Source organism: Neofelis nebulosa, chromosome 1 (genome assembly GCF_028018385.1).
Source record: "Neofelis nebulosa isolate mNeoNeb1 chromosome 1, mNeoNeb1.pri, whole genome shotgun sequence".
Lineage (NCBI taxonomy): Eukaryota > Metazoa > Chordata > Mammalia > Carnivora > Felidae > Neofelis > Neofelis nebulosa.
The window spans coordinates 30,617,807-30,638,021 of record NC_080782.1 but is presented as its reverse complement, the minus strand read 5'-3'; the positions used below and the strand labels follow the sequence as shown (position 1 = coordinate 30,638,021).

Below are 20,215 nucleotides of genomic sequence, written 5' to 3'. Positions count from 1 at the left end.
AATACCGACTGGAGAGGTCCACCCTGGTGATGGGACTACAGGTCCAATGAGCACCCACTATTGGTCCAGTACTGGTTCTGAGGTCTTTACTCACCAAAGTTGATACAGAAATCCTATGTGTTCTTTGCCAATCTTGTGTGGACAAAAAAAAAGTTTTTTATAAAATTCTCGAGTGAGATAGATCATCTCATGCATAAAAAGGGCCACTTGTGTTGTGGGTAACAATGAGAAGATCATCTTCGTGCTAAATCTGTCTTTCTCTCCCCTTACATCATAGGCAGGCTCCGCCAAGACCGCTATGATATAGTTTTTATTCCCCCCTCCAACCCTCCATGACAACTTTTGGCCGTGCAAGACGAATACTTCCATATGGTGCAATGTTTATGTTAAGACCGGGAAAAAATATGAAATGCTTTCAGTAAATTTCATCCAAGAAACAGTAGATTTACAAATCCTAAGCAGTTGGAACAAAATATTGGTCTGTAATTGATTTTGGATGAAGTGTATTTCAACAGGAATAGGAAACTTGAGGCAGTTTGTTAATTACTGATGCTTAGAAATCTTGAGTGTCTTTGTACAGCCCTCCCTACTATTACCTCAGACAGATTACTTGACTTCTTGAGTTTATTCTGTCTTGTCTGTAAAATGGGTTTAGCAACTTTACCTACTCATGGTATTTTTTTTTTTTTTTTTGAGGATTAAATGAGCTATTACAAGTTAAGAGCTCAGAATGGTCGTCATCAGACAGTAGGCTTGTAGCAAATGTTAGTTCTTATTACCTATAAGCTAAGTGATGAGGGAAGGGGAATAGAATGAAGATAGGGGTGGAAAGGAAAAAGGATAGAGAGCAGGTGACAAGAATGGTTTTTAGGATGTATTTATAGAGGAATGCCCATTTCTACCTCAGAACTGCAGGGGCAGGAAAGCTACATACACGTGAGTAGTTGTTACAAAAGGTTTTTGGGAGGGGGTGGGTATGTGAGGCCTGCAACTTTCCAACACACATTTTGGATCATCATTCATTTTTATTATTATTTAATTCACTAGGCTAAATGAGAGCAGGAGGGCAGAAGGCAAGAGGACTAAACACTCCTGAATTTTCTAGCAGGGACTATTTGACGTGCAAAATTACCCCAGGTCTGTGTGAAACCAGTCCACAGAATTTTACTCTATTGACTCATTATTACTTTGGACAAACTGCCAACCTTTGTTTTAGTTTTCCAGTCACAAAAGCACAAGGATCTTATAGAATGATTTTTTTCTTTTAAGTGGGCTCCACACCCAGTATGGAGCCTAACACGAGGCTTGAACTCACAACCCTGAGATCAACACCTGAGCTGAAATCGAGAGATGGACATTTGGGGTGTCTGGGTGGCTTAGTCAGCTGAGCGTCTGACTTTGGCTCAGGTCATGATCTTACGGTTCACGGGTTCAAGCCCCACATCGTGCTCTGTGCTGTCAGCCTGTCAGCTTGTCAGTGCAGAGACCACTTCAGATCCTCTGTTCCCCTCTCTTTGCTCCTCCCCTAACTTGTGCTCTCCCAAAAATAAATAAATTAAAAAAAAAAAAGAGTTGGACATTTAACAAACTGAGCCACCCAGATACCCCTAGAATGATTCTTTATTATCTTCTAATTACATAGCTCTTACATATACAAAGCATTTCTACACTTTCCTAACTTAATAGGAATAAAAATCAGGCCAAGTAGGTATCATTAGCTCTATTTTAAAATAGGAAATAATGTATTGTATGTTTACTACATGCCAGGTACTATACTAAACACTCTACAAGGAGCGTCTCATCTAATCCTGTAACAAATCTATGAGGGTGGTGCTATCATCATCTGAGACTAGAAGAGAGAAGTTTAAGAACTCCCAAGGTGACCCAGAGAGTAAAGGGCAGAGCCAAGGTTTGAGCCCACATGGGTCTGACTTCAAAGCCTGCTTCCTAAATCCTAACCACTGTAGTCTGTTGTTCAAGAATAATTAGATACATGTTCTTTCCTAGTACAGCAATGCTTTTAGCCTGAACTCAGCCTAATTACTTATAATCATGTAAACAACTGTGGTGAAATTATACAGAAATACTAAACTTTTTGATGTCTATTTCCATATTATGCTCCTAGAATTGCTCAAGACACATGTCTGTCTCTATGTACATTCCCCTCCACTAAGGTTATAAGAATCTGTACAAGACCAATAACTGTTAAATAAAGTTTCCAAATACCTAAAGCACTTGGTAATAGGCTAAGAATCTGTTTCTCATTTATATTACAGATTTCATAGTTGTAGTTAAGAATATGTAAGGACAACTGTAGTGAAGGGTAGCCACCAATCTTTTGAATGGTTCAATAATGCAAAGCACAAAAGTTGCTCATAAAAATGCATTTTTTATTTCATTAAAAAAAAAAATCCTGTCCAATATTCCTCCCCCTCATGCAAATAGCTTTCACGTGAGAGTCTTCAGATTTTACGCTTTTTCCATTCGGGCTCATTCTTTGTTTCCTCATCATCAGATTCAACTTGGGCAAACATGGTTTTGGGCTGAGTCCTAAAAGAAAGTTAATGAAAAGAGGAAAAATTTAGTTGGCAAGTGTTTATTAGATTAGACCTTTGCTACTTTCATCAAGTGGAAGCACATTTGGGGAATCAATTACATCTTAATTATTAAGTATTAATCATTAAACTTCTGGCAAAGAAAAAGATAATGGAAATTTAATTATGTTCAGCAAAAGAGTTGATTCTTTTAAAGGTTTTCTCTCTGTAGCAGACTATGTATGCTGTCCTTTTCTTAAATAAAATGAAAATGTATCAAATTCAGTACAATCTCGTACATCCATAACCACCCTCTCCTTCAAACTCAGGCTAATTGAGATTGTTTGGGAGGCCAAATTATAGTCACTGAGCAAGAATACACATGATCTAGGGCACCTGGATGGCTCAGTCAGTTAAGTGTCCGACTCTGGGTTTTGGCTCAGGTCCTGATCTCACGGTTCATGAGTTCAACCCCCTCTTTATGCTCCGTGCAGGCAGCACAGAGACTGCTTCGGATTCTCTCTCTCCTTCTCTCTCTCTGCACCCCCCACCCCGACTGTCTCTCTCTCTCTCTCTCAAAATAAATAAACTTTAAAAAAATAATAAAAAAATTCAGAGAAAAAGGAATACACATGATTTTTATTTACAGCTCTCTGGGTTGTTCCTGGACTTAAGTAGTCCAAATACACGTGATTATGGTGCACATGAACAAGAGAATTTGAGATAATAGCTTTCTTATTTAATGAGTCTAAAATAAGAGATAAGATATATAGGAACTTGAGCACTGCCAGCAAAACTAAAAAACAAAACAAATGGACATTCTCTCCACCCCATGCATTGAAATGTCAAGCGTTTTAGGATACATCACTGAGTATCATTGCTCTAATACTGGCACACAGTACCTCAAGCAATCTTTGCATTAGGACTTTCTGTGCTTTGTAAAAATACCTGGTTCAAGGACTTTCCTTTTTATACCATTCACACAGAAAATAATTTCAAGAATATGTCAAATGGTTATAATTTATGCTTCTTTTGGTCATGCTGATTTCCCTTTAAAAACAGCTCTATCACATTACAAGGAAATATTGAAACACTGTACCCGAAGATCATCTATTTTAGCTCACATCTTCATCCTGAATTCAATTCATTACATCATGGTAATTCCAGAATTTTAAAATAATGACAACAACAATTCCTTTTCTTTGACAAATAAAAACAGGGTTAAAACCCGACATTACTTGTTGTTTATTTATTATCCTGGGAAGAACTATATACCATCCACATTCAAGCTCATGTTGTTCTGATGCAAGCCATGTACTGGAATTCCTCATGCATAAGTTAGTTACAACTCCTGTCTCTCTAGTGACCCACACACCTACCTCGAGCCCAAGGTGTCCCCATACACAATCCAGTCGGTTCAACCTCTTGTCACTTCAAGACACTGTCATGACCTCTGCAAATAAGTCACAGCTCTAACATTTCCAAAAACAGCTGCAGATTTTCAGAGGTCATGAGTTGCTGAATTACTAGAAAGCAGGACCCCTGGCTTTCTAACATGCTACAATATGGCAACTGGTACTCATTACATATTTCATCTTTTGGCAAAGCTGTGGACCACTTAGGGATGGGCAAACCCATATGGGAATAAATCTGTCTGGTTTAAAAAAATCCTTTGGATTAGACGGTTAATTTCTTTCTTTTTTTTTTTTTTTAATGTTTATTTATTCTTGAGACAGAGACAGAGCGTGAACAGGGGAGGGGCAGAGAGAGAGGGAGACACAGAATCTGAAACAGGCTCCAGGCTCTGAGCTGTCAGCACAGAGCCCAAAGCACACTGGGCTTGAACCCATGAGCCGTGAGATCATGACCTGAGCCGAAGTCAGACGCTTAACCGACTGAGCAACCCAGGCACCCCTAGATGGTTAATTTCTAAAGAGAAAAAATAACAGTCTTGTAACGGTATCTGGCAGTGCTTCTGAAGACACCAGCTCAGAGTTAGCCGCAGTGAGACTTCAGTACTAAGAAATTGTAATGGTGTTTATTTTTGATATAAAGAAAAATTAAATGACAGATTACAGGAAGAATAGAGCCGAGAGCTTAAAAAGGCTATTTCATTTAAGTAGTTACTCTCATATTCTACCTGCTTCCCAAAGGTATTTTTGGCAGGTTGGTGGCTAACTTGAAGGGTGTAGAATCAATGGAACTATTTCACATGGGGCAGAAAGGGGGTAATAATTGTAAAGAGGCATGGGGAACATTTTGCGGGGATGGAAATGTTCTATAATCTTGACTGAAGTGGTGATTACATAAGTGCATACATTTGTCAAGACTTGAAATGGGTGGATTTTGCATTAGACATAAATTATACTTCAATAAAATGGACTTATAAAGAAAATCAAAACAACTGAGTAGAAGGTGAATGACAAAGGAATGAAAGGGTAAACATAATAATACAACACTCAATTTCCCAGTGGCCAAGATAAAGAAAAAGAAAAAGGAAAAATACTAGTTTTTCAGAGGAGGTATCTTTTCCCCCAGCACTAAACTCAGCAAAATTTACTGAGTAGATCTTTATACCAGTATCACTTAAGACTCCCCCTTTGAATTACCAGACCATACAGTTTCCTTTGTCCTTTCTAGGTATTTTAACTTAGGGGATATGAGTTTGTTTGGAAGGTAGAATGGTCTCTTTGCAAAACTCCATGAAATTTAGTATTTTAAATTCCATTTTTTAAAACTAATAACAGTGTTGCTGGAAAACAACCATATTCTGTATATGCAACATCAAATCATGACATTTAGCTTTCAAATAGCCAGGCTTTCCTTCCCCCAGTTGCCAAAATCAAGGTATAAACTACCCAAATTTTCCCAGCAATGCTTGTTATCACTTTGTCTTTCATTTTGTTGGCCAGGTAGGGAATACCTGAGTGTAGGAAGTAGGCCCCTTTCAACAAATGGTGCTGGCAAAATTGTACCATATGCAAGAAATAAAACTGGACCCTTGCCTTACATGATGCAAAAATTAACTTGAAATGGATCAAAGACCTAAACCTAAGAGCAAAAACTATAAAATATTATGGAAAAACTTTATGACATTAGATGTGGCAATGATTTCTTTGATAAGACACCAAAAGCCCAAGCACAAAAGACAAACAGGTAAATTGAACTATATCAAAATTAAAAATTTCTGTGCATCAGTGGACACAGCTAACAGACTGAAAAGGCAACAACCTATGAAATGGGAGAAAATATTTGCTAATCATATATTTGATAAGAAATTAATATCTAGAATAAAGAACTACAACTCAACAATAACTACAACAACAACAACAACAAAGCCAAACAATACAGTTAAAAACTGGGCAAAGGAGGGGTGCCTGGGTGGCTCAGTCAGTTAAGCGTCTGACTTTGGCTCAGGTCCTGGTCTCCTGGTTTGGGAGTTCGAGCCCCGCATCAGGCTCTGTGCTGATAGTTCTGAACCAGACATCTGCTTCAGATTCTGTGTCTCCTTCTCTCTCTCTCCGCCCCTCCCCTGATCGCACTCTGTCTCCCTCTCCCTAAAATAAATAAACATTAACAAAATTAAAAAGAAAAAACTGGGCAAAGGACTTGAATAGATATTTCTCCAAAGAAGACAAGCAAAAGACTAACAAACACATAAAAAGATGCTCAACATCGTTAATCAGTAGGGAAATGTAGATCAAAACCACAATGAGATAACACCTCACACCCATTAGGATGGCTACTATAAACAAAAGACAAATAAACAAACAAAACCCAGAAAATAACATGTATTGGCCAAGATGTGGTGAACTGGGACCCTTTACACAGTGATGGTGGGAATGCAAAATGGTGCAGCCTCTAGGGAAAAAAATATGGCAGTTCCTCAAAAATTTCAAAATAAAATTACCATCTGATCTAGCAATTCCACTTCAGGAAATATGCCCAAAAGAATTGAAAGAAAGGTCTTAAAATGATATTTTAGTAGAGATTAATAAATGTTCCGTGCATTATTCAGAACAGTCAGAAGGCAGAAGCAACCTCAGTGTCGTGGACAGATGAATGGATAAACAACATGTGGCACACACGTACAATGAGATATTATTCAGTCTTAAAAAGGAAAGAAATGCTGGCAAATGCTACATGCCTGAGCCTGGAGGACATTATGCTAACTGAAATAGGCTAGTCACAAAAAGACAAATACCGTATAATTCTGCTTATATGTGGTACTGAGGTAGTCATATTTATAAGATAGAAAGCTGGACAGCAGTTGCCAGGGACTGGGTAGAGGGGAAAGGACAAGCTGTTTAGCGAGTACAGAGTTTTAGTTTTGCAAGATGAGAAGAATTCTGGAGATTGGTTGTACAACAATGTGAATGTACTTAACACTACTGAAATGTACACGTAAAAATGATTAAGAGGTTAAATTTTATGTTTATGTGTGTTTTACCAAAATTAAAAAAACAATTTTTTTTGGATTAAAAAAAGAAGAACGAACCAGACTCCTTGGACTTGGGACTAAGGAAGAATGAACCCACTTCTAGAATAAACAGGAGGTACCCTGGAGAAGGTCTTACCCTCCAATCTGGGGTCCTGCCTAGAGCAGTGCTTCTCAAACCATCCGTGGTACAAGGCTAGTCTTTGTTTTCTAATTTCCAATCCCTTGCAGACAAATATACTACTTCTAGAAAAATAAAAAGACTGCAAAGTACTGACCCAAATTTTTGTTAGATTCCAAACATATATCAACTTGCTACACAATTTTCTAAGTGCTTGCTCTCAATTCCTGTGCTTATCTATCTCATGAGCCAGTACTGGCTGCTGCACTGCACCTTCCCTCTCAGCTTGGGAAAGAAAGTGGCAAAGCAGGGTTCTGAATCTAGGCTGGGAAGTGAGAATCTGTCTTCTTAACATCAGCTCTTAAACACAATGAGCTTCCTCCAGTGTGGGAAAGTACTTCTCACCTCTGGAGAAGCTGGCCCTGGATGATGCAACTGAAGATTGGGCGCAGGCATGGGGTTTGAGGCTGCACTCTCACAGGCCCCCCCTTGAAGTAAAGGAGCAGTCTTTACTTCTTGGGGGTTAGGCATGATGAGGTGAACGGCGATGTGGACCACAGACAGAAGTTTCCCTTGTTCCAATCCAACCTGCCCCCATACCAACATTCTTACGGCACAAATCAGAGCCCTCCATAAAAGCTATATGCTGAATAAAGACCAGGTTCTTTAAAAAAACAGTATTTGAGTTGAGTACACTGAACACCTCTGTCTAGTCTAGAGAGTGCCAGTGTTTTATAGAAGCAAAGTGAGAGAATTATAGCTTTAAATCTTGTAGCTATTCTGTCTTTTCAGCAATTTTTATCTTCAAATTTATTTCCAGCAGTTATTCTTTTGAAAATTTTTGGAAACTCATGTATGAGAAAGAGCAAAAAAAAAAAAAAAATTCAATTCAGGATTATCTAGGGCATTTAAAACTGATTTCTTCAGTCACTACTTTTTAAGACAATGAGAAACAGAGATGATTAAACAGAGTTAGGAATAGAACCAAAAGATTTCTTCCCTGGGGGATGGCCTAATTTGCCCTTGGCATAGAAAACTACTATAAAAATAAATCAACAATGTCAAGCAGGAGTAAAATGACACATTCAAAAAAAAAGTTAATGGATTTGAAAACACTTAAAAGTTGGTCCAGAAATCCCTGCTTTTAAAACCAACAGGAAACCAACAAATAAACAACAACAAAAAATACTTCAAGCCTCTATTCACATTGTCACTGGCCACAAAAATGGATTCCTTTCTGGGCTGCTTGAAGAAACGTAATTTGTGTACTGATTTTAATATAGACTCTGTTGAGTGCTTCCATAAGGAAGAGTAGAACAAATCAAACCAAATGGGCCTGAACACATGGCAGGAACTCAGGAAATACAAATATAAATAAGTAATGAGCAAGAAATATATTCCACCACCTTGAGAAAGCATTTCCATTACCGATCCATTACCTGTGTTCTATTAAATCAGTTCCTCCAGGATTCTATACCTCCTTTCTCAAGAGACAGGAAATTGTCAACTCAAACCTTCAGCCTCATGGCTGGAGATTTATGTAAGTTGCCCAAAACAAAAGCCTATAAAGAGGCTGACTTGAAGAAAAAGGAGGTAAGGGGAACATTCCATTCAGCCAAAAGTATAATCACCACAGTTGCTCAACCGGTTAGCAGGAACACGGAAAGCCTCAGTGAGCACGAGCAGAGTAATCCACCTTATTGAAATCAGCTTTATTCAGGCTACCTATTTTACTGGTTTGTGGCCCACACTTACCCATTTTCCTAAGTATTAAATGAAAACTTAAGCTTACAGAAGGCTGATGTGAAACTTGTGTTTTCCAGTTTAACTCACTTTGCGAATAGTAAACATTCTTCACTTGACTGTATATGTCAACTTGTTTATTAGACTTACCAAGAAAAGGAGAACAGATTACATATCAACATGGTTATTATTACTAATCATTAAATAAACTAATCAGAGAGGGGCTGAAAGGTTTTTTGTTTTGTTTTAGCTTCAGTAAACTCTGCATTTGCTAATAGTTAATATTTCATGAAGCAAATGTAAAATCTTAAGCAAATGTCTTTCTCAAATCTACAAATTCTGATTAGATGATACTTTGTGCTGAATAATTTTCCTCTTGGGACATTTTTTTAAACTGAATTCTCAAAGTTATTTGTACAAAGTGAGTCTTTTCCAGCAACTGTGTTCTAACAGAAAAATGTCGGAAGCCCAACAAAAACTGAATCCCACCTTTGGTGGTTCTGCCCAGAAGAATTTTGTGTAGAACAGTCAGATTCCCCCTGCAATACTCTTATGAGGGCATTTCTGCAGTGCACTGTTTGTGCGAGAGATTCAAAGTGTCCGCGAGCAGTCCTTTCTCTTCTGACTAAGCTCCAACCTGGGCCTTCTATGCTCCTTTTTTAGTGCTCAGGCCACAGAAGAATCTCAGAATGTTTTCAGCTGCAATGGCAAGTCCACAGGTCACATTCTCATTAATTACAGATATTCTTCTAATATGATTCATTCAAAGCCAGCTCCAGGGTCACAGAATGAGGATGAGGAGAAATCACTCGTAATATTTAGTCATCACTATGTGAGTGGAAACCACAAGCTTTTTTGGCTCAGGGCCCATTGTTTATTATGAAGGAAAACCTCAAAGCCAAAGTCAATTATAGCCATGACTTGACAATCTGACACACTTGTTAACCCTGTTAGAATGAATACGGTCCAGATGAACTGTGACCCAGTCATCACAATTGCAGAATTATTAAGATTAAATAAAGGGCCTGACCAAAAGATTCCACTTGAAATGGTCCCTTCTTTCTGGTGAAGAGCTAATCAAAGATAATTTTTTAATATTCGGGATGCATAAGAAGATGAGATGCAACATGATGTTACTAGAGAAAGAATGTTCTATTTTCTTCACAAACTGAACACATAATATTTTGGAAACTACATAAACATATCTCAGACTCATCAAATAGGGCACACGAACTCATAATGCTGGGTGTGTGAGTTCAAAGACGAGTGAGGGTGGAAAAAGGGACAAATGTGAAGCCTGTGGCAACTAGAAACAGAAAGAAAGTGAGAAAAGGAAAACAGAAAGAGCCTTCTAAAATCACCACCACCTGCCTTATCACTAAATAGTTAAACAAGTCAGAAGGATAAAATCTTTGAAGAGTACGCAGGCCTGGGGCCACCCAGGTGTTAGCAGTACCCTCTCCAGGCTCACTTTTATAGCCAGCGTTACTGCAGCCCTGCTCTCTTCCTTCCCAGAGGGGGAAACAGCCTCAGCGAGTGTAAGTAAAGCACAGAGGGAGCACAACACCTCAGAACTTCTGATTCTGAGTCTCGTGTTCGGCTATGCCATGCTGGCTCACACAATAGTCTTTTCACCTTCCCTATTGCTCAATTTTTTAAATAATTACTGGTTGCTTTGTGATGAGAAGCAGTACACTATAGTTGCCAAAAGCAGAAGCCTGACTCTGAAGCCAGACTTCTGCATTCAACTCCCAATTCTGCCACCTGCTACCTGTGTGGCTTTGTTCAAGTTATAAGCCTCAACTTCCTCATCTATAACATGGGAACAATGATACCACCTACTTCATAGGGATGTTGTGGAGATTAAATGAATATATACAAAGTTCTTAAACAAGGCTGGCATGGTGTAAGTATAATAAATATGTCATTATTATTACACCCTTTGCTTTGGCTATCAGGTGTTCCTCACCTCATATAAAAAGTATGTTTTCGGGGCGCCTGGGTGGCTCGGTTGGCTGAGTGTCCAACTTCGGCTCAGGTCATGATCTTGCGGTCTGTGAGTTCGAGCCCCGCGTCAGGCTCTGTGCTGACAGCTCAGAGCCTGGAGCCTGCTTTGGATTCTGTGTCTCCCTCTCTCTCTGCCCCTCCCCTGTTCACGCTCTGTCTCTCCCTCTCTCTCAAAAGTTAAACATTAAAATTAAAAAAAAAAAAAAAAAAGTATGTTTTCAAAAAGTTGTATGTAGAATATATTTGGTAAAATAATTTATATATTAAATACACCACAGCGGCTTGCTATTTAAAAAAACACTGGGGGAAATTATTTGGTTATGTAAGTAATCTGTCTTCAGTATAAACCTGTATAATTAGAATAATCTACTCTGTACATTTGAATTTTCTAAGGGTGAATCATTTGTGGTTTATTTTAAATAATTACTTTTGTATTATTACTGAACTTTAGTGTGCAAAATAATCACCTGAGAAACTTCTTAAGATGCAGATTTCCAGTCCCAAGCCCACAAAGTCTAACTGAGTTGGTCTGAGGTGCAGTCTAGAAACCTGTACCTTTAACCCCCTACCCCCACCCTTGACTCTGACACAAGGCAGTCTACAAAACCACTTTGAGAAATGCTGGCCTCTATATAGGAATATGGTGGACAGGGATGATCAGTTACCTAAATATAACTCAGGAAAAAAGTTACATTTTCTTCTGTGGGTTTATGTCTCTTCCTGACACAAATAATATATAAACCTTTACTCACTTAAGGAACAACCTCTTCAGGGGTGCCTGGGTGGCTCAGTCGGTTAAGCGTCCGACTTCGGCTCAGGTCATGATCTCGTGGTTTGTGAGTTCAAGCCCCATGTCGGGTTCTGTGCAGATAGCTCAGAGCCTGGAGCCTGCTTCAGATTCTGTGTCTCTCCATCTCTCGGCCCCTCCCCTGCTCATGCTCTGTGTCTCTCTGTCTCTCAATAATAAATAAACGTTAAAAAAAAAAAAAAGAACCTGTTTAAATATTGCCTACTGATTTAACATGACTTTAAATGGATCCTTTATGGATGGGAATGATATTTTAATATGCACACATATTCATGTATCCCATATCTGACAAGACATGCACGTTGAAGATTCAATCTACCGAACCAGCAATAATGGCAGCTTCTCTGGCAAGAAAAGTGACCATGGCTGACAGAGCTGTCAGGCTGGCAGGCTACTGGCCAGGGTCCAGGCTCCCACGCACGTCCATCCCCGTCTGATGTGTAAGCTAATAGCATTCTGGATCTATATCCTACCCACTCTCCAGCCAGCTCCTCCCCCCTCTCTCCAGCCACTTCTTTTAACAAGAAACTGTAACTGAATCTGACCATGTGTGGCTGAACAAGAGGCCTCTGTGATCCTGCTGTGTTTTAAAACTTCCATGGCTATTACATTGCTGGTGCCAGGAACGAAATGCAAATACTCAACCAACAAAGGTGAAGTGTTCAAAGACTCTTTGTGATCACCACTGGAGAACAAAGGTATGTATATGCCTTGTTCATGTGCAAGCCGGGAGATTCAGGTAATGTCTAATTGTGCTCTTCTGTGATAAAGGGAAATACAGTAAATCTTCATTTCATCACTGACAGAAGTCAATTGCAGCGAAGAAAAACAACCAGACACACATTCTCAATTACAGTGACCTTTACGAAAAGATCCTTTTAAATATTAGCTTCCCTTCGAACACTTTGCCACTTGGCAGTAAACAGTATACTCTAGCAGGTGAACACAGGAGAAATAGCACTGCAATTCTGGCTAATGAATCACATGCCACAGACAGTGCCATGAACTTAGTTAGCATGCAATAAATGGAAGGTGACAAAATTGGGTGGAAGGAAGGAGATGGGAGCAAAACACAACAGCAGAAGGGTATATATCAAGAGAGAGCACAGTCCTCTGAAAAGCTCATGAGATTAGGGATAGAGAGAGCTGAAGTGCGGCTCCAGCTACAATCACTCTTGACTGCAAGCTTCAGTCTCCTCACATGTAGTGTAAAAGACATGACCTGTTCTCCCCACTTTACAGAGCTAATATTTAAACTAGCACATTATTCAACTGTAAATATAACTAAGTCACCTACAATGCAGGAAAGTATCATTTGTTAACGGTCACCAAAAAACAAAAAGAACTTCTGCTTCAATTAATTCTATTTAAAACTAAAAATCTGGATGAATGATTTCCCAAGAAAATACTAATTACTGAGCAGACTCAGAAGAGTAGGAAAATCCCAATAGAGTATTTATGATGAGGGGATGGAAAAGAAAGCGAAAAATGAAGAAATTACTACTTAACCTCTCCTCCACAAAAGCACCAGGTTTTAACACTTTCACAGGTGAATTTTATCAACTCTTTTACAGAGTAGATAGATTTAATGGTATTCAAAACAGTCTGAGAGTATACATAGAAAAAGCATACAAAATTTTTATGAACCCAGTTTGACACGTGACAAAGAACAAACCATAACTATGTTAGGGTCATACCAAAGAAACAAGGATAATTCAATATGAGGAAATTCAGTAATATAGTTCACTGTATTTCTTGATCAAAGTATAAAAGTCATATGATCACTTCCACAGAAATATAATAAACAAATCCAATAAAATTCAGCATCTCTTTCAGATAAACATACCTCTGGTCTTTGTATGGTGTTTTCTCTGCATGGGATGCTCTTCCCTTGGATATCTACATGGCTTACTCCCTCATTTCATTTAAGTCAAAAATCACTTAGCAGAGGTTTTACCCCAATCACCATAGCTAAAATATAGCACCCTTTTTGCTACATCCTCTTATCTCTATTTTAGTTTTATTCTTTGCACTAACTACCATCTAAAATTTATGGATTTATTCAGTGTCTGTCTCTGCCTACTTGAATATAAGTTCCATAAAAACTACTGTATCCCCATAACCTAGAACAGTACCTGACATATTACAGGTGTTCAATAAATCTTTATTGAATAAATAAATGGAAGAGAAAGATATGGATTCATCCTTAATGTCTTGCATGTGTGAGTTTTCAAAAGTTATGCTTCATGGAGATGTATCGTTAAATTGAACAATATGAAATTGCCAATATTTGACTTTTTTTCACCTACAAAAAGGCCAATTAGGTATTTTAACCTAATAGAGTCACTCCTGTTAAAGTTAAAGAAAAAGATGTGTGCAACCATGATATTATTTAATATTGTTCTGGCACTATTAGTCAATACAATTAGATAACTTAAATTGGGAAACATCTATTCATAATAAAAACTCTCAACCAAGTAGGGTTAGAGAGAATATACCTCAACATTATAAAGGCCATATATGAAAACCCACAGCTAACATCACGCTCAATGATGAAAACGGAGAGCCTTCTAAGATCAGGAATAAGACAAGGATGTCTACTCTTTCCACTTTTTTTTTTTTTTTTTACGTTTTTTATTTTTGAGACAGAGAGAGACAGAGCATGAACAGGGGAGGGGCAGAGAGAGAGGGAGACACAGAATCTGAAACAGGCTCCAGGCTTTGAGCTGTCAGCACAGAGCCCGACACGGGGGCTGTGAGATCATGACCTGAGCCGAAGTCGGACGCTTAACCGACCAAGCCACCCAGGCGCCCCCACTCTTGCCACTTTTATCCAACATAATACTAAAGTCCAAGCCACAACAATCAGACGAGAAAAAGAAATGAGGCATCCATTGTGGTAAAGAAGAAGTTAAACCATCACCATTAGCAGATGACATTATACTACACATAAAAAATCCTAAAGACTCCACCAAAAACATATTAGAAGTAATAAATGAATTCAGTAAAGTTGCAGTACACAAAATTAATCCCCAGAAGTTGTTAGTGTTTCTATACACAAATAAAGAAAGTGCCAGAAAGAGAAATTAAGAAAATAACACTTACCATCGCACCAAAAAGAATAATATACCTAGAAATAAACTTAACCAAAGAGGTCAAAGAATGTACTCTGAAAACTATAAAACAATGATGAAAGAAATTGAAGATGACACAAACAAATGGAAAGATATTCCATGCTCATGGATTGGAAGAACAAACATTATTAAAATGTCCATATTACCCAAAGCAATCTACAAATACAATGTAATCCCTATCAAAATACCAACAATATTTTCTACAAATCTAGAGCAAATAATCTCAAAATTTGTATGGAACCACAAAGACCCCGAATATCCAAAGCAATCCTGAGAAAAAAGAACAAAGATAGAGGTATCAGAACACCAGATCTTAAGATATACCACAAAGCTGTAGTAATCAAAACACCATGGCACTGGCACAAAAATAGACACATAGTTCAATGGAACAGACTAGAGAGCCCAGAAATAAACCCACATTTCAATGCTCAATTAATCTATAGCAAATGAGGCAAGAATACACAGTGGGGAAAAGACAGTGTCTTCAACAAATGGTGTTGGAAAAACTGGATAGCTACAGGCAAAAAAATGAAATTGGACCACTTTCTTCACACCATACACACACACACACACACACACACACACACACACACACACACACACCCCTCAAAATGGATTAAAGCCCTAAATGTGAGACCCAAAACCACAAAAATCCTAGAAGAGAGCACTGGCAATAATTTCTGTGACATCAGTTGTAACATTTTTCTAGATATGTCTCCTAAGGCAAGAGAACAAAAGCAAAAATAAACATATGGGACTCCATCAAAATAAAATGCTTCTACACAGCAAAGGAAACCATCAACAAAACTAAATGACAACCTACCAAATAGAAGATATTTGCAAATGACCTATCCAATAAGGGGTTAATATTCAAAATATATAAAAAGGAGTCATAAATTCAGCAGAAGAAAAGATTCTTTTTACAATGGCATAAAAATGTGAAAGATTTAAAGAAAACTTAAAAATACTACTGAGAGGTAAAGAGATGTGACTAAATAGAAAGACATACCCTGCTCTTGGTTTAAAAGAACCAATATTGTAGGGGCGCCTGGGTGGCTCAGTCAGTTGACCGACTGACTTCAGCTCAGGTCATGATCTCTCAGTCTGTGAGTTCGAGTCCCGCGTCGGGCTCTGTGCTGACAGCTCAGAGCCTGGAGCCTGCTTCAGATTCTGTGTCTCCCTCTCCCTCTGCCCCTCCCCCACTCTTGCTCTGTCTCTCTGTCTCAGAAATAAACATTAAAAAAAAATTTTTTAAAAAAGAACCAATATTGTAAAACTCTATCTAAATTAATATATAACTCAATTCCAGTAAAAATATTACCAAGAATTGAGGTGGGGGGAGGTGTTTCCTAGATAACTTAGAGTAAAGTCATGGGCACCTATAAAAATAGAAAATTTTTACTAAGAAGAATAATGAGAAGAATAATGTAGGAAGGCCTACAACAATGAAAAGTTTGGTGCTGCTACTTGAACAGACCAATTAATAGAACAGAAGAGAGAGCCCATAAATTGGCTAAAATTCATATGTAAGTGCAGTGTGTGTAACGATGTGATTTCAATTCAATGAGGAAAACTAGATCATCCAACTAAAAAGTGTTACAGCAACTGGCTAACCAAGAGGAAAAAATTAAACTGGAGCTCTGCTGTTGTAGGCTGGAAAAATAGTCCCTCCCAAAATATCCACCTTAAATCCCTGGGAGCTGTGAATATTACCTTATTTGGAAAAAAAGGTCTTTGCAGATGTGATTAAGGACTTTAAGATGAGGAGATGGTCCTGGATCATCTTGGGTGGGCCCCAAATGACATCAGAGGTATCCTTGTAAGACAGAAGAGGAAACCAACACAAAGCACAAGGCATTGCCAAGATGGAGAAGAGACTGGGGCAATGTGGCTACAAGCCCAGCTAGCAGGCAGCCTCCAGAAGCTAGCAGAGGCAGGGAACAAATTTTCCCCTAGAGCCTCTGTATGGAATGCGGCTCTGGTGACACCTTGATTTCACACTTCCGGCCTGCAGAACCGTGAGAGAATTAAGTTCTGTTTTTCAGGCCACCAAGTTTGTGGTAATTTGTTACAGTGGCCACAGTATACAAATATACCTTCCTCACTCCCTTCACTAAAATAATTTCAGGTGAACAGAAATTTAACTCTAAAAAATAATTTTAAAAATGGTATGAAATAGAAAGATGGGAGAATCTGAAGAATTACCTTAGATGGGAAGCCTTCCTAACTAAAACAAAACCCAAGAAGGAAAAAATTCCTAAAGGTGACTACATTAAAATAAATTTGATAGCACACTGTTCCAAATAGGTTTGTGTGTGTTTACACACAAAGTAAATTACTGAGGTATCTCTATAAATGTTGAACTAATACTGACTGCTGATTATTGGGTTATATTAACAATGTATAATTTATAGGAGGGTGTCAACTTACTATTGAAGAGAATGAGACACTGAGAAGATACCTTTTAGAACCTACTGGATAGTAAGTCCATGCTAGAACCAAGGCCAGGGAGCTGGCCTTAGAATTTCCAGGTTATTGTTCTAACTTCTAACAGCTAATTACTTTGATGAAGGATCTAACTTTAATGTTGTATGTAATTTTCATGTCTGAGAGTTTAGGTAATACATGCATATAATGAACAAAACTTTCCAGCAGTGCTAACAGGCAGACTATGGAACTTCGAAGGCCCCTTTCACTTTCATACACACAACCCCATTCCTGTTCCTTTGTTCACTACTTAAAACATACCTACTACCTCCATTTCTTGGCTCTCCTTCCAGAGGGAGTCCAGGTATAGATGAACAGATATGTATATAGATACATCCACTGCTTAAAAACACAGGTAGACATCATGTTTTATAAGCTGGTTTCTGTTTTTGCTTGTAGGTTGGTTTTGTACTTAGGAGATTAGGCCACATCCATCCACATATATATCTAGCCCATTCTTTATAGTTTCTTGATATCTTTCATTGTATGGATAGGCTATACTTTTCTAAAACAATACCCCATTGAAGGACATTTACATTGTTTTCAGTCTTTTGCTTTCCTACACAATACTGAGCTTAATATCTTTGGACATACATATTTGCCCACTTGTGCAAAACTTCCTGAAATACAATTGCCAAGTCAAAGGGTATGTGCATTTTAAATTTGTATAGATAGTGCCAAATTTTTCTCCAAATGATGCTCACTATGTTTAGCAAATTTTAAAACATGGCTCTATTTATTCCTCTCTCCTCAGTTAATTTTTTTGTATGTTTCTAAACAAGTTTCTTTAAGTATAAAAAAAAAACCCTAATAGTAATAGAAAATAATGACCCCATTAAAAACCGAGTGTCAACAGAGGCACAATCTACAAACTTATCTGACTGCCAATGATGCGTTGACATACGTTAGCTTATACACATACAAATTCTACACAAAAGGCAGCTAAGTGTGCACTATTTAGTTGGCCAGCCTTGATATGACCCTCTTAGCTGCTGTAATATTATCCAACTAATGGTTCAGAGATGTTCCATCTGTACTGTATGGTTATTAGTACACACTGTGAACCACCACCACTGACATGCCACAGTGAAGTCTGTTCTGCTACAACATGTACAGCAGAGGATGCAGTGCTCCCCCCCCGCCACACCCCCAAAGGCCCTCAAATCTCTTTAGCATTTTTGTGTGGGGTGCTTTCACTCACAACAGCAGCACCTATCTGTCTTTGTCAGAGGGCTATCAGCAGGTTGCTAAAGCCCTGGAAAGCTGGAAGTACATGGGAATGTCTCCCCCCAACCCCACCTGCAGCCATTAGCAATAACCAATAGATACTGGGGTATAAATACTCCAGTTACCATGCCTCTGACCAGGGTCTCCAGGGTTACCCTGCAGAGCGAGCCAAAGTGACCCCTTGATACTGTGCTTGATACTCCCTTACTTGGTTTCATTACAATTCTCCACTCTCCTCCTGGTTTTCTCTATGGACGCTTCCTAATAAATCACCTTTATATGAATCTTTTTCTCAGGTCTGCTTCTAAGAAACCCAAGCTATTGCTTCTTTTGGCTAAGATCAAGTGTAGTATCTGTTCTTATCAGTTTAAGAAATCCAAGCTAAAACAATGTGTTTTTTCTTTTATGCAAAGTAGCTCATAATGATTAGCAGATAGGGAACTTCTATTGCTATAACACGTACACTGATTTGGTTTATAAGTGACTTTTTTCCAGCACAGTAATGTTTTGAAAAGTGATCAGTGTCCAGCTTTCTCATAATTTAAGAGAAAACTTTAATATTATACAAAGACACCAAGAAAAAAACCTGACTATACCTCCAGCAATACAAAAAATACATATGACCAAGTTTATTTAATGTAGCTCTGTTAGAAATTGCAAAATACTGGAACACCCTAAATACCCACTCATAGGAGATAGCTGAATAAACTATGTGCCTCCCTACACTGGAGCACTATGCAGCTGTGGAAAAATGAGAAGGAGCTCTGGGAACCGATGTAGAGTGATCTCCAGGGCATAATCCTAAGTGAAAAATAGCAGAGCCCAAAAGGGTATTTATATTATGCTACCCTTCATGTGAGAAAGGAGAGGGTATAAGAAAATACTCACAAATCTGTTCATTTGTGCAAGAGACCTACAGGAAAGATAGGGCAGAAACTAAAGAGATTAATTACCTGCAGAGGTGGGTGGGGAAGAGACTGAGTGAGGCAGGCTATGGGCAAGAAAAACAAAGATGAACTGTGGCACATCTTGTGGTATCAGAAAGTAAGGAAGTGCTCAAAAAAAAAAAAACACAGGGATCTGTCAAAAGAGGACAGGAGTTACTCTGAAGGAGATTCTTTTAGCCAAAGTTGGAACAATTTGAGCAAAAACCTAAATAATGATAGTACTGAATTTTAACCCATAAAGTATTTTGAAGTCCACATTGATATAAAAAATACTTGAAAAATAAGTAAATGTGGGAGAAGGGACAATTCTTCCTTTTAGTAGAATTCCAATTAATAAATGTGGAAGAAACAGGGAAATAGAAAATCACCATTAGGCAAACACCACAGTAATAACTACTGCAGGCAAATCTACCCACGGATAATAAAATTAGAGAGCCAAAGTTTAAAGAGGGGCAGGATTTTCAGAGCTGTAAAATATCACCCCCAAATAATTTATTAACTCAAAATAATGACAGTCACTTACAGTGGAGAAACTTGGCAGACATCACCTTAACCAGGTGACCAAGGTCAACCTCACCACCAATAAGACATACTGACATGACATTCTTAATATCATGAACCCAAAGGGATACAACATCAGCCCTGTATTATGTTTGCCTAAAATACACAGTTTCATTCCAATTGTGTGAAATATCAGACAAATCTAAACTGAGAGACAAAATATACAAAATAACAGACCAGTGTTCACCAAAAGTGTCAAGGTCATGAA

The 20,215-nt window shown here is 38.3% G+C and overlaps 1 protein-coding gene across 1 annotated transcript in view; it reads right to left on the bottom strand.

Moving 5' to 3' along the window:
• Window positions 1–2,369: 2,369 nt before the first annotated feature.
• WDR70 (WD repeat domain 70) overlaps window positions 2,370–20,215 on the bottom strand; it is a 299,325-nt gene continuing 281,479 nt past the window's right edge. Inside the window, exon 18 of the mRNA XM_058717827.1 lies at window positions 2,370–2,550. Coding sequence (XP_058573810.1) covers window positions 2,463–2,550 — 88 coding nt within the window. The 3' untranslated portion in view covers window positions 2,370–2,462. The remainder of the gene's footprint in view (window positions 2,551–20,215) is intronic.